The sequence below is a fragment of the Triticum aestivum genome, chromosome 6D (assembly GCF_018294505.1).
Source record: "Triticum aestivum cultivar Chinese Spring chromosome 6D, IWGSC CS RefSeq v2.1, whole genome shotgun sequence".
Classification (NCBI taxonomy): Eukaryota; Viridiplantae; Streptophyta; class Magnoliopsida; order Poales; family Poaceae; genus Triticum; species Triticum aestivum.
The window spans coordinates 5,680,603-5,694,082 of NC_057811.1; the positions used below are offsets into that span (position 1 = coordinate 5,680,603).

The 13,480-nt window shown below is 46.9% G+C and overlaps 2 protein-coding genes across 4 annotated transcripts; one reads left to right on the forward strand and one right to left on the reverse strand.

Annotated features, from left to right (window-relative positions):
* Window positions 1–4,477: 4,477 nt before the first annotated feature.
* LOC123142953 (cysteine-rich receptor-like protein kinase 10) lies at window positions 4,478–9,432 on the forward strand. 3 transcript variants are annotated; one of them, XR_006470651.1, is made up of 8 exons: window positions 4,480–5,386; window positions 5,477–5,617; window positions 7,012–7,151; window positions 7,382–7,595; window positions 7,678–7,915; window positions 8,015–8,165; window positions 8,255–8,661; window positions 9,135–9,432. XR_006470651.1 is itself a non-coding variant. In XM_044561673.1 (7 exons), the coding sequence occupies exons 1-7, from the start codon at window positions 4,540–4,542 to the stop codon at window positions 8,570–8,572; spliced, it is 2,040 nt and encodes a 679-aa protein (XP_044417608.1). In that variant the 5' UTR covers window positions 4,478–4,539; the 3' UTR covers window positions 8,573–9,428. The 3 variants fall into 3 exon arrangements, 2 of the variants coding, with proteins under 2 accessions (XP_044417608.1, XP_044417607.1); XM_044561673.1 differs by having other exon boundaries at window positions 4,478–5,386; window positions 7,021–7,151; window positions 8,255–9,428; XM_044561672.1 differs by having other exon boundaries at window positions 8,255–9,425.
* Window positions 9,433–10,139: 707 nt separating this feature from the next.
* LOC123142954 (uncharacterized) lies at window positions 10,140–11,576 on the reverse strand. Its single transcript, XM_044561674.1, has 3 exons — window positions 11,429–11,576; window positions 11,212–11,277; window positions 10,140–10,943 (listed from the first exon to the last, which is right to left on the reverse strand). Exons 2-3 carry the CDS (start codon window positions 11,253–11,255, stop codon window positions 10,586–10,588), a joined length of 402 nt encoding a protein of 133 aa, XP_044417609.1. The 5' UTR covers window positions 11,256–11,277; window positions 11,429–11,576; the 3' UTR covers window positions 10,140–10,585.
* Between the last annotated feature and the right edge of the window lie 1,904 nt (window positions 11,577–13,480).

The following is a 13,480-nucleotide window of genomic DNA, read 5'->3' on the forward strand; positions in this document are numbered from 1 at the left end:
TGGGCAGGAGCACTTTTACCCTCCGGCGGAGCGATTCCGCCGGGGGAACTTCCCTCTAGGAGGGGGAAATCGAAGCCATCGTTATCACCAACAACCTTCATCTTTGGGAGGCCAATCTCCATCAACATATTCAACAACATCATCTCCTCTCAAACCCTAGTTCATCTCTTGTGTTCAATCTTTGTACTAGAACCTCAGGTTGGTACCTGTGAGTGACTAGTAGTGTTGATTAAATCTTGTAGTTGATTACTATATTGTTTATTTGGTCGAAGATTATATGGTTAGATCCATTATGCTATTTAATACCCCTCTGATCTTGAGCATGATTATCATTTTATACTAGTTACTTTTGTTCTTGAGGTCACGGGAGAAGTCATGTTGCAAGTAATCATGTGAACTTGATATGGGTTCGATATTTTGATGATATGTATGTTGTGATTCCCTTAGTGGTGTCATCTGAACGTCGACTACATGGCACATCACCATCTTTGGGCCTAAGAGAATGCATTGTGGAGTATTTATTAAATGATGAGTTGCTAGAGTGACAGAAGCTTAAACTCTAGTATATGCGATACTTCGCAAGGGACCGATTTGGATCCAAATATTTATTGCTATGGTTAGATTTTATCTTAATACTTTTCTCCTAGTTGCGGATTCTTGCGAGTGGGTTAATCATAAGTGGGAGGTTTGTTCAAGTAAGAACAACAACCAAGTAGCGGCCCACTCACATATGAAATTATCAAAGTAGCGTACGCGAATCAAACCAACATGATGAAAGTGACTAGGTGAAATCCCCGTGTACCCTCAAGAACACTTTGCTTATTATAAGAGATCGTTTTGTCCTATCCTTTGCCACAAAAGGATTGGGCTACCTTGCTGCACTTTATTTACCGTTACCGTTACTTGTCCGTTATAAATTATCTTGCTATCAAACTACCTGTTACCGATTATTTCAGTGCTTGCAGAAAATACCTTGCTGAAAACCACTTGTCATTTCCTTATGCTCCTCGTTGGGTTAGACACAATTACTTATTGGAAGGACTACGATTGATCCCCTATACTTGTGGGTCACCAATCAGCATATGCTGGACCCATTTGGCAAAAACATTGATTGGTCAAACTAATAACCGATTACTAGTGTCAGTTCATTGTCACCAAAAACGATTGTAGGTGATAAATCCGTAGATCAATGGTGACAGTCTTAACTGTCACAGAAAATGGACTTCCGTGATAGAAGTTGATCCGGCACCTAAGGTACAAACATCGGCGACAGAAAAAGTGGAAACGTCAAGATTTGTTTTTCGCAGATGATGCTTCAGTAACAATGGGGATGACGACCGAAAACTGTCACCAGCACATATTCGATGACGAAAATCGGTTTTACGTGACCCAAGTAAACCGTTGCTAAAAATCCTTTGTTTTATAGTGCCGCTACATCGCGTTTCGGAGGAGATCTTACTTTTTAGCACTGATCTGGAACTCCGCTGAAGGGGGAAGCCTTCTTGATCATCACCAACCTTGATCCACAAGCTCAATGATGAGTGGTGAGTAGTCCACTGCCTGGACTATTGGTTCATGGCAGTATCGAAAGTAGGAGACATTCTTTTATGAAAGGGACACATGTAAAAAATATTATACTCTCTTCTTAATTAATGGATGAACTAAATCTTATGGCTATATTCTGAAATAAATAAATAAAAGAAAACCACAACGAGTGGAGAAATGTAGCTCTCCACCGGTCTATTCTTTCTTCTTGGCACACAGGCTTGACTTGTCCTCCACCATTTTTTTCTCCGGTCTTTCTTGTTTTTCTCCAATCCACTCGTGGTGGAAATTTTGTCACTCCCTCCCACAACCACTCGTACCTAGGCCAGTCATTTGGCACGTCCCTTTTCACTTTGTTTGATTGCCATTTGTCAAGCACCAAGTTTGAATGTTCGGATTGCTGAATAATTTGTTTTTAGTAATTTTCCATGTCTCCAAGTTTTCTTGGTGACCCCTTGAGAAAACTTTTATTTTCGATCGTGACCATTAGGCAATAGTTACCCATCAGCGAGAGAAGTTTTAGTGCTACCAATGCCTTAAAAGGTTCAGGAAAATTCTGAAAGAATTTGTGTATGTCGAAAAGATATGTGTTAATTGTCACTCCAATTTCAAATCCAAATTCGATCTGCACATGGAGAAGAAAAAAATACAAATGAAAAATCCTGCTTCAGATTTATGTAAGGGTACAAGGTCGATGAGTGTGGCTCCAAGGCGCTGATTCTTAGGGGGCGGGTGTAGGGAGACTTCCAGACTATCATTGACAAGGTCAAGTCGGCTCGGGTAGGGAGCATCGGTGGCTTGTTCTATTTTTATTTATTTATTTGCAAAAATGACTCGGATCTATTATAAAAATTTACGGGAAGTACAAAGCACCTCAAACATAATAAAAATTACATCAACATTCCGAGACCACCAAACGACCACTACTGCCGTCACAACGAGCCGCCGACACGCCGCTATCGCCGCTCCCCTACCGGAGCCGGCTTGACCTTGTCGATGATTCCAGAAAGTCTTCGTGCGTGTACTGCAAAGGACCAGCGCCCTGGAGCTGCAGTCGTCATCATCGTCGTTGAAACCCTGAATAGATCTAAGACACCTGAAACCACATCTCGACACATGACGAGAAACCCTAACCTCACCATCCGAAGGAGACGGTAGGAATCTATGCCGGACCTGTGTTGACTACGTCTAGATGAACAAACTCGTGAAGGATCAGAGCCTGGAAGACAAACTCGAAGAAGAAGCGCTACCATTCGTCCGAGCGCCGCACCTGCTAGGACTAAAAAAACCTAACCTAACTACTTACCGGAGGCGACTCGTTCTGACGACAATAGTGGTTGTTCTTGGAATCTCGATATAATTTTTATTATATTTGAGATACTTTATACTTCGGATGAACTTTTAGATCCTTTTTGAAAATATAGTGTGTACTCTATGCAGAAAAATACATAGAAATACCATGCAAAAAAAAAACATAGAAATGAATTCAGAAGCCACCTCACTTGACCGACTCCATGTGCCCTGCGGCCTAACCGCATCCGCTCATTTCCTCCTGATCGCGACCTCAGTGGGCCCAGCGGACCTAAATGCACGGCAGGAAATTTAGAGCATCTCCAGCCGCGCCCCAGACAGGCCTTTCCAGGCGGTTTTTTTGCGCCGGCGCAAAAAAAACGACTCAGTCACGCTCCCAGGAGCCCGATTTTTGTCGGCCTGGGCCGAAATCAGCGCCGGCGGATCCAGACCTAACCCGGCGCGCTGGGGGCGCCCGGGGGCGCCGGGGTGAGCGGTTTTGGCGCGAAAGAGCCGCGGGCCAGCCGCGTCAGCGACACCGCGCCTCGTCTCCCCCCAACCCGCCGTTGGCGTATCCCCCGACGAGGGCGGCCGCCCCGGTGCACCGCCGACGCGACGGGCAGTGGATGCCAAGGAGGTTCGGCTCCTCCTCTTCTTCCTCGTCGCGCTCTTCCTCCCACTCCTCCGGCTCTTCGGCGCTGCTCGGCGTCAAGGCCGAGCCCGCGCCGGAGACGCCGCTCGGCCGGCGCACTCGCAGCGCCGACATCGTCATCAACGAGAGCGGCCGACGCGCCTCCTCGTCGGCTCCTCCTCCGCACTTCGTCAAGCCAAAGACGGAGACGGGGCTCGCGCCGGTGAAGACGGAGCCGGGTCTCCCCGCCGTGAAGACGGAGCCGGGTCTCCCCGTCGTGAAGACGGAGCCCGGAGAGCTTGACGACGACGCGGCCCTGGAATGGGCGCGCCAGGACTCCCTGGAGATGGCGAGGGAGCACAAGCGCGCCGCCCTGCGGCGGTTCGAGCAGCGCCGCCGGGGCCGCGACGAAGGAGGAGTCGTCGTCGACAGCGACGACGACGACGACGCGCCGCCACCGCCACCAGTCCGCCATGGCGACGCCGGGTCCAGCAGGGGCGCCCGCGTCAAGGAGGAGAAGGCCGACGATGACGACGGCAGCGACGATAGCGACTACTCGGCGTTCAACCAGTTTCTTTTTTAGATTGTAATGAAAATGCGCGAACATGTCTAATATATGCCCAAGTTTGCCGAAATTTAGTCCTGTTTAGCCGAACTTCGCCGAATTTTATCAAAATTTGCTATATATTTTTCTTTTTTGAACGCGGCTGGGGCCGGTGGCTGGGGACCAACTCGCCCCCAGGCCGATTTTTTGTGCCGGCTCATCCCCATGCGGCGATTTTAGGCGGCCCCTCGGGTGCCAACGGCTGAAGATGCTCTTAGTTAGAAGGAAACGTGGGAGGACTAGTCGTCCATAGAAAAGTTGCCGTAAGTCGAGCATTATTAGTACCCATACGTACCCCTTTCGCCATCAGCAGCTGCGCCAAGGCAGCAACAGTTTGGTCGGCTCTGTTCGTTTATCTTTTGTCACTGTCGGGCGTCAACCAACCGTTCTCGCCGGTCTCCGCTCTTGTAAGTATTTACTATCACGCCCCCGTACCGTAACGTCTCCTCGGCGTCAGCAGCTCAACTCCATGACGATGGTGGTCATGCTACGCCGCCTTGCTCTTTCCTGCTACCTCGCCGCCGCCCTTCTCCTCCTCGTGTTCCTCGACGCGCCGCTCACGGCCGCGCAGCCGCTGCCGTGGCAGCTGTGCAACGCCACCGCGGGGAACTACACGGAGGGCAGCGACTACCAGGCCAACATACGCGTCCTCGCCAGCGCCTTCCCCAAGAACGCCTCCGCGTCCCCGGCCCTCTTCGCCAAGGGCTCTGTCGGCACGGCGCCGGACGTCGTCTACGCGCTTGCCCTCTGCCGCGGCGACACCAACGCCTCCTCCTGCGCGGCATGCGTCACCACCGCCTTCCGGAACGCGCAGCAGCTCTGCGCCTTAAACAAGCGTGCCACCATGTTCGACGACCCCTGCACCCTCCGCTACTCCGACCAGGACTTCCTGGCCAACGTCACCGACAACAGGGGGAGGTCGGGCGCATTCAATCCCAACAACGTCAGTGCGGCGTCCGCGGCGGCCTTCGACGCTGCCTCCGGCCGGCTCGTCAACGACACCGCCGACTACGCGGCGGCGGACTCAAGCCGGCGATTCGGCACGGGGGAGGTGGGGTTCGACCAGACTTACCCCAAGATTTACTCCCTGGCGCAGTGCACGCCGGACATGTCGGCGGCTCAATGCCGGAGCTGCCTCAGGGACATCATTGTCCAGTATACTCCTCGATATTTCCTCGGAAAGCCGGGCGGGAGAATATTGGGCGTGCGGTGCAGCTTCCGGTTCGAGACGTACTCATTCTTCGCTGGACGCCCACTGCTGCAACTCCCGGGCGCGCTGTCTCCTGCACCGGCGCCAGAGGCCACCACAGGAGAAGGCAAGTTCTCTCCTGCTTGATTGGTGGCAAGTGTGAAGAAATCTTCGACTAGAGCAGAGGAAAATTAATTTGTTTGCATTGCACTTGCAGGAAGAAGAAGACATAGGACAGGATTGGTCTTGGCCATTACACTGCCTACCGCTGCTGCACTAGTATTTCTGATTTCAGCGTGCGTTTGCTTTTGGAGGAGGAGCAAACTGGCAGCAGAAAGAAGAAAGCCGGCAGTACCATGTAAGCTAGCCCTCCTCCTATGGACAGCATTAATTAAACAATTTAGAGCGTCTACAGTACAATCCGCCCCCCGAAACATCCGCGGACGGGACCGAACGCATCTACAGAGAGCGGCCAGTCAGCACTCTTTTTTCATCCATTGTAACAATATATACCTCAAATTTTACTGAAATCCATTCTAGATCATGCAACACACAAAAGCTCTATACTACTGCTACATACTACATAGATAAACCTAGCCTACCTGTGCTCGTCGTCGGAGATATAGACAACGTTTGTGCCACTAGTGCCAGACCGACCTGCTACCTAGCGGATGGCCGCCTCCCGCGGCTCCGGCTCCTCACCAGACTCCGTGTCCATCAAGATTGCCTCCACCTCCTACCCGTTATTCGTGAAGGTAGCGGCGGTTTGCCTCCACCTCCGCCTCTGAGCAGATGGAGTCTAGGATGGCTTGCTGCTCCGCCGTCATTTCCGCTTGTTCGTCTCCCATGCCAATTCTGGCTTGGGCAACCGAAACGTCGGCTCTACTTCGCCTTCCTCTTCCTCCTCCATTGTCGTGTCAGGCGCCTCCTTCTCCTCCTAAGAGCCCGAAGGTAGGCTGGTTACCATCCGAGCGGCGCGTGGGGCCCGGATCTGCTCTTGGAGCCACAGCCAGCACTCCAGAGTGAGCATGGCGTACATCGTGATTCGTTGTCGGACCAGAGCTACATGTGGACTCCGAGCTGCCAGCGGATGTGGGGTGGCAGCGCAGAGGAGGAGGAAAAATGGGATGCGGCTTGGGTTTCTGGTTGCCATCCGGCTTAAATTGCCGATTTTGGCCCCTTGGGCGGTGCGTCCTCACCGGACCGTTGGTAATAACAGGTGTCCGCATGGGACCCACACATCGATCCGATGTGATGAGCACGTTCATGCGTCTCATATCCACCTCACATATGGGCTGTATAGGGTGTGTCGGACAGCCCGAACATTTGTGCTGAATTTGGAAGGTCGAGTTAGGTGGCAAGATAATGACCGGGCAGTAATCAGGCAGCCCGCTCGGGCGTTTGGAGCCGATTGGGGACCCTGGTTGCAGATTCTCTTACCAACATTAACAGTCAACACACAGTCAATGGATCAGTTGGCCCAAGACTAACACCAGGGGAACGGGGAATGATACTGATTACCTGATCGAATTGAACATGCACTAGTGATAGTCAGCCAGTGATGCAATCACACTTTCTGCCTGACAAATCCTTAACATTTTATTACCTATCGTAATTGCTCATGCTTAATTGACTGACTCCACATGTTGAGAAAAATATTTTTTTGTGTAATTGACAGATCTTGGATTCTATTGTCTGGGTCTAATATTTTAGGTATATACTAATGATCATTTTACGCCTATAATATTTTAGTTGCAACAGATTCAACTAATCAGGATGACATCCAAAGCATCGATTGCCTCCTTCTTGACTTATCGACCCTGCGGGCTGCTACAAATAACTTCGCTGAAAGCAACAAGCTTGGCGAAGGAGGGTTCGGTGCGGTTTACAAGGTAGGTATCATTCCTGCATTCAAACCATATATATTACTCCCTCTATAAACTAATATAAGATCTTTTAGATCACTATTTTAGTAATCTATAAAAGTTCTTATCTTAGATTACAGATTTGATTCTATTGTCCGGGTCTTATATTAGTTTACATTAATGTTGGTTGGATATTTAAATTATATTAGTTTACATTAATGTTGGTTGCATATATTCTACTGTCTTGGATTGCACAGGGTGTCCTTTCTGAAGGTGGCCAGGAAATAGCAGTGAAGAGGCTCTCGCAGAGCTCCATGCAAGGAATAGAAGAGCTGAAAACGGAGCTAGTTCTAGTCGCCAAGCTTCAGCACAAGAATCTCGTCAGGCTCGTTGGTGTTTGCTTGGAGGAAACGGAGAAACTACTCGTGTATGAATACATGCCGAACCGGAGCCTCGACACTGTTCTCTTCGGTACGTTTCTACCTCTAGCCATATTTGGGAACACTCACGCTCTCTTTGTTTTGAGTTATGAATATGATGGTCCATTTGGCAGATGCCGAGAATAGGGGAGACCTGGACTGGGGGAAGAGGCTGAAGATCGTGAACGGGGTTGCTCGGGGCTTGCAGTACCTTCACGAAGACTCACAGCCAAGGATCATCCACCGGGACCTCAAAGCGAGCAACGTGCTGCTGGACTCGGATTGGAACCCTAAAATTTCAGACTTCGGTTTGGCGAAACTGTTCGGTTGGGACCAGTCGCAGGCCGTCACCAGCCACATCGCTGGAACATAGTAAGCACGGCTTGCTAGCTAGCACAATGCTAATTCTTCAGAGTAGCTAGAGCACATTTACTTATTTACAAAACGAGGTTTTGCTCGCGTTGAACACAGTGGATACATGTCGCCGGAGTACGCGATGCGCGGGCAGTATTCGGTCAAGTCGGACGCCTACAGTTTCGGCGTTCTGGTCTTGGAGATTATCACGGGAAGGAAGAATAGCAGCTTTGCCAACTCGGAGCAATCCATTGACCTCTCAAGCCTCGTGAGTGCTACTGCTCGATCAAGCTGATATAACACACACACACGCGCGCGCGCGCACACACAACATTGTAACACAATGCATGCATGCAGGTATGGGAGCACTGGACCAAGGGAACGGTCGAGGAGCTGCTGGATCCGTCCTTGGGAGGCCGTTCTCCGGGAGACCATTTGCTGAAGCTGATTAATATTGGGCTGCTGTGTGTCCAAGACAACCCGGCGGACAGGCCGACCATGTCGACAGTCAACGTCATGCTCAGCAGCAACACAGTATCTCTTCAGGCGCCGTCCAGGCCAACATTCTGCATCGACGAGATGGAGGGTTTCTCGGGCATGTACTCTACCGAGGGTAGCAAGCCCGAGGGGGTGTCAGTGAACGAGGTGTCACTCACGGAGCTCGAACCTAGATGATATGAGGGCGTGAAATTGATTTCACTATTATTCCCTGTGCCTGGATTCATAGTTTATCGCCTTTAATTAACTGGCTATAACTCTCCACGGTAAGAACGCAACTATAATAATAAGTTGGATTATGTGCACCTTTGAGTGCAGATATCGAATTCGGATGTTTACCTTCTATGTATAAAATGATCAATTTTGGGGGAGTGGTCTCTATCTGGAGATATTTTATTTAGAGAATTAAAGTCCCACCTAATATCCATGTGTTTCTTTGGTTAATGGTACATAACAAGAGTCTAAGTAGGGATAATCTGTCTAAACCCCAACATGTGGAGGACCTGACATGTGTCTATTATGGTGAATCTGAAAGCATCCACCACCTGTTTTTTGAGTGTGTGGTGGCCCGCCAAGTGTGGCCCGTGATTTCTAATTGTACTAAGATGCCTGTTCCTGAATCGTTTGAATCTTTTATTCCTTTTTGGAAGAAGAAAAAAAATGCTATGATGCAATTAACCTGGTCTCTGCTGCTACCTTATGGAGCTTATGGTTGCTTCGGAATGAATTTGTGTTTCAGGGGAGAAAATGGCGAAGTATCAAATGTGTGCTGGACCTGGTGGGGAAGCATATCCATCAATGGAAAATCCTGTGTGTGGACTCCCAAGTTGTGCTACTCCTCCAATGCTTGAAGCTGCTCGACCATCATCGCGGGGAGTTGCTTAGGATTGCGTGGCGTGTAGATGGCCCTTGAGGGATTATATAGCTCGTTGCTGCTTTGCTTTTCCCTGTAGGGGCCTGAGACTCAGTTCTGTTTTATGTCAGACATTTTATTGTAATAATTCTGCTGCGGCTACTTTCTGGCCGGAGCCGAGAGCTGTTAAACAGTCTGCTGTGGTTACCTTTGCTTTTTCAATAAAAAGTTAGGACGGGGAGCAGCCCCTTTCATTTCAAAAAATATATATATGTAGGGGCTGAGGATGCTTGTACTAATGTAAGGACACGGATCCTGATAAGGAGGGACCCAAATCTCCGTACTTGCCCAGCTAGTCTCCTGATCGATTTTTTTTATTTTTTTGACAAACTAATCTCCTGATCGATTGATAGCACATATCATAGTATTATATCGCAAAAGCAGTATCTCTTATATTACACAATGAAAAACATAGGGCACTATAAAATATAGCGAGGCCCTTTTCTAAATGCTACACAAGTTATAGTGCGCGAATAGCGTGCTATATGTTAAAATAGCGTTTGCAAAAAAATACTGAAATATACCTAGATATAGGCCCTGTTTGGATACTCTAACATAGTTAGAGTTAGAGTTATTTTCTAACTCACTCTAACTCAAATAAGCACCTCTCCACCGGGATAGTTGGGTTAGATGAAACTAACCCACTCTAACCCTCCCTGTTTGGATACTTTTGGGTTATTTAAGCCCCCAACTAACCCAAATTAGCTCTAACCCCGTGATCCAAACAGGGCCATAAACTATTTCAGCAAGTAAATTTTTCACAGGAGTAATACATGCATAAGGGCCAAATCCAAGACATAAACAGAACATACAAGTCAAACAGTTTCAAGGTAGCCAAATCCAATACATGCTCCCAGGGAGTGTTTGTGGGCAACCACAAAACATATAAAATTCAGTAGTGTGCATTCGATTTTCTCTATAAAAAAACTGTGAACTCAAGGAAGACCTTAAAATGTGAGTCTATGCAGCAGAGTAATTGATTTGTTCACACTCTGACTATTGAATAATAATTTCTTTTTAACGGGAAAACATCCGATCTATTTATCTTCAATCATGGCGGTACAGCGAACACCCAAAACAATAGAAATTATATCCAAATCCGTAGACAACTTATCAACGACTAAAAGCACTGAAGCGAGCCAAAGGTGCGCCACCGTCATCGCCCCTCCCTCACTGAAGTCAGGCAAACCTTGTAGTACTAGACAGTTAAAAAGTCGTCGTGCTAAGTCCTCATAGGACCAGCGCACCAGAGCGGCAACCATCGCCGATGAAAAAAGTCATAGATCAGAAGGATCAAACCTGAAAGCATACGAGTATAGACGAATGATGAACAGATACGAGCAAATCAACCAAGGACAGATCTGCCGGAGACACACATTCAGCTGCTTCGGCGCAGCCGACCGCTCGGAGATGTAGTAGCCTAGGAGGCAGGGTGGGTGGAGCTTGTGGGAACGGCAGAGGAAGGCGGGGTAGGCGGCATGCCCGAGCCAGCGCTTGCACGCGAGGGCGGCATGGACAAGGGTGGTGGGGAAGCCGACGCGGACGATTATCTCCCTGAGAAGGTTATCGTCGCCGAGGACCTTGGATACGACATTGGCTGGCTGCTCCGTCTCGCCATCCACGCATGGTTCGACCCTGCAAAATGAAAATGGGCAGCAGCGACAAAAACAAATGCAGATGGGCATCAGACCCAAGTTCTTGAACCCATAATGCTGCTGCAAACAAGCTGCAACCGATAGTGGACATACAACAGTATTCGTCCATCCATCACACGGTTAAGCACAAGCACAAGAGCCACAAACAGAAACAAAGTGCACCAATAATTGTAGGCAGAAACAGAGTGCACAAACAGAGACAGAGTACACCAATAATGGTGAAAAGAGATGGAGATATTGGAACTGACCGTTGCCGGCGGCGGGGGTGAACCTTCTCAGCAGCAGCATCCATCTTCTATCTTTCCAGCTAAACACTGTAGTCCCCACAAGAATTTGTATGCCGATTGTTCAGTTCAGTGGGGAATTTGTAGAAAGCTAAGCTAGCTAGGGTTTGATCGCCATCCCCACAAGAGAAGAGAAGAGGAGAGGAAAAAGAAGAATAGATCAGGAAGGAGAAAGACTAACCTCGGATCTGGATCTGAAGAAGGAGAAGAACGCACCAGCAGCAGCCGCCGCGGACGGCGGTGAAATCCCAGCGCCTGTCACTTCTTCCGGCAGGTGCGTTATCGTATGAGAGAAGGGAGAGGAAAGCAGAGGAGTGTCGGTGTGAGCGTATCAGTCTTTTTTTTGAGAGAATTTCTTATTTGGTTCTTTCTTAAAAATTGCTTCCTTTTTTGCCCAAACTTTTGTTTTCTTACTTTTTTGACACTTAAACTTCATTTTGTTCCATACTAGCACATATGCCCGTGCGTTGCAGTGAGGGAGAGATTTTTTTTAAGAAACAACGGGAAAGATAATTGATGTGTCCATCCAAAACGGTCTCCACATCGATGGGGCAACAAAGCGAGGAGTTGTGGTCTTCTCGCGGATCATATTTGGCCCGCAAGATCTTGATAGTGGTGGGTTTAGTCAGCGTGGCGCCGACCATCCAACTCGTGCCTTTATTTTCCTTTGGGTTCGCCTCCGGGGTTGTGGATACCCCACTCTCTCCTACGATGTCGTTACCGAATATATTACTAATTGCAGCGCATAAATCCAGTTTCATTAGTATAATCCACGCATAACCAAGCAGTCCCTTCTTTATAAGGGTTTATTCTGTTTTTATTGTAGCGGTCACGTGCTCACCGTTCTTTTTAATTAGACCTAAACCAGCATATCCTCTTTTATTGGCATGTTCCCATAATTTCTTTCAATTATATCTAACAAGTATATTCTCTGTTACCGTCTAATAGCGCATCCAACCCACTGGTAAGCACTAAAAGGACCTGTGTTTGTAAGGCACGAGTATAAATCCAAAAAACGACAAGTTGAAGGATCGGACTGATCTCAAAAACTCGACCACGGGCTGCTAGCCACTCGAATAAACGGGTCCTCCTAACAATGGCCAGCCCAAACGTTAAAGAACATATTGCAGCGTCATATTCAAAGACAAAATGTTTTTTTATTTTCCAACAAAATAATATTTATGAATTGCCAATATTTTTGGTAACATGAACAATTTTTGAAATCCCGAACAGTTTTCCAAAATATGAGCAGCTTTTTAAAAATTCCGTTCACTTTGGGAAAAAGAGGAATGCCATTTGAAGCAGGAATTTTTTTTAAATTCACAAATATTTTTCGAAAAAATGAACCCTTTTAAATAACATGAACATTTTAAAATTTGTGATTTTTTAAACAGGAACATGTTTTAAACATTTAGAAGAATTTTTGAAAATGTGTTTATTTCAACCACAATCCTTATTTTGAATTTGTGAATATTTTAGTAAAACAAGAATATTTTTACAACCTGGTACATTTTTTCAATGCAATTTTATTTTGAAAATCTCGATTTTTTTTGGAAAACACAAACATTTTTAAATAAAAGGGAAAATAGTTGAAATTTTAAATAAGTTTTGGAATGACAAAAAAATATCTAAATTTCGACCATTTTTCAAAACGAGAGAAATTTTTTGGAATTCTGATATTTTTTCTTAAATTTGTACAAAATTTAAAATTCTGAACTTTTTTTGAAAATTATGAATTTATGTAAAAAGGAAATATAACCTAAATTGAAGCGAAAAAAAAATATAATAGAGAAAGGAACAGAAAAAAATAGAAACAGAACACAGAAAAAACGAAAATGGACCGGCCCAGTTTTGTGTGCCATGTGCGAAGCTCAGACTATTTCTTGCCTGGTGCGGTAAATAGGTTTTTTCAGCTGTGTGGGCCGGAAAATAAGTGGGTTGGCTTCACCGGGCCACAATGTGCGCGGCCCATGTATGAAATTTGGTTTTTCTTTTGTACCTGGCGTACGCACAAAAATTTAGTACCACCTTGGTTAGAAAAAAAATTCAGCGGTGAACGGATGAAAAAATCGGAGAAACGCACTTTATTTTATTAGTAGATATATATATATATATATATATATATATATATATATATAGATATAGATATAGAGATGACACTTCCGTCAGTTTTAACTAGTAACGGTGTTAAGTCTCACATAAGAAGACTATTCTACCCCTCACTACTAGGAAA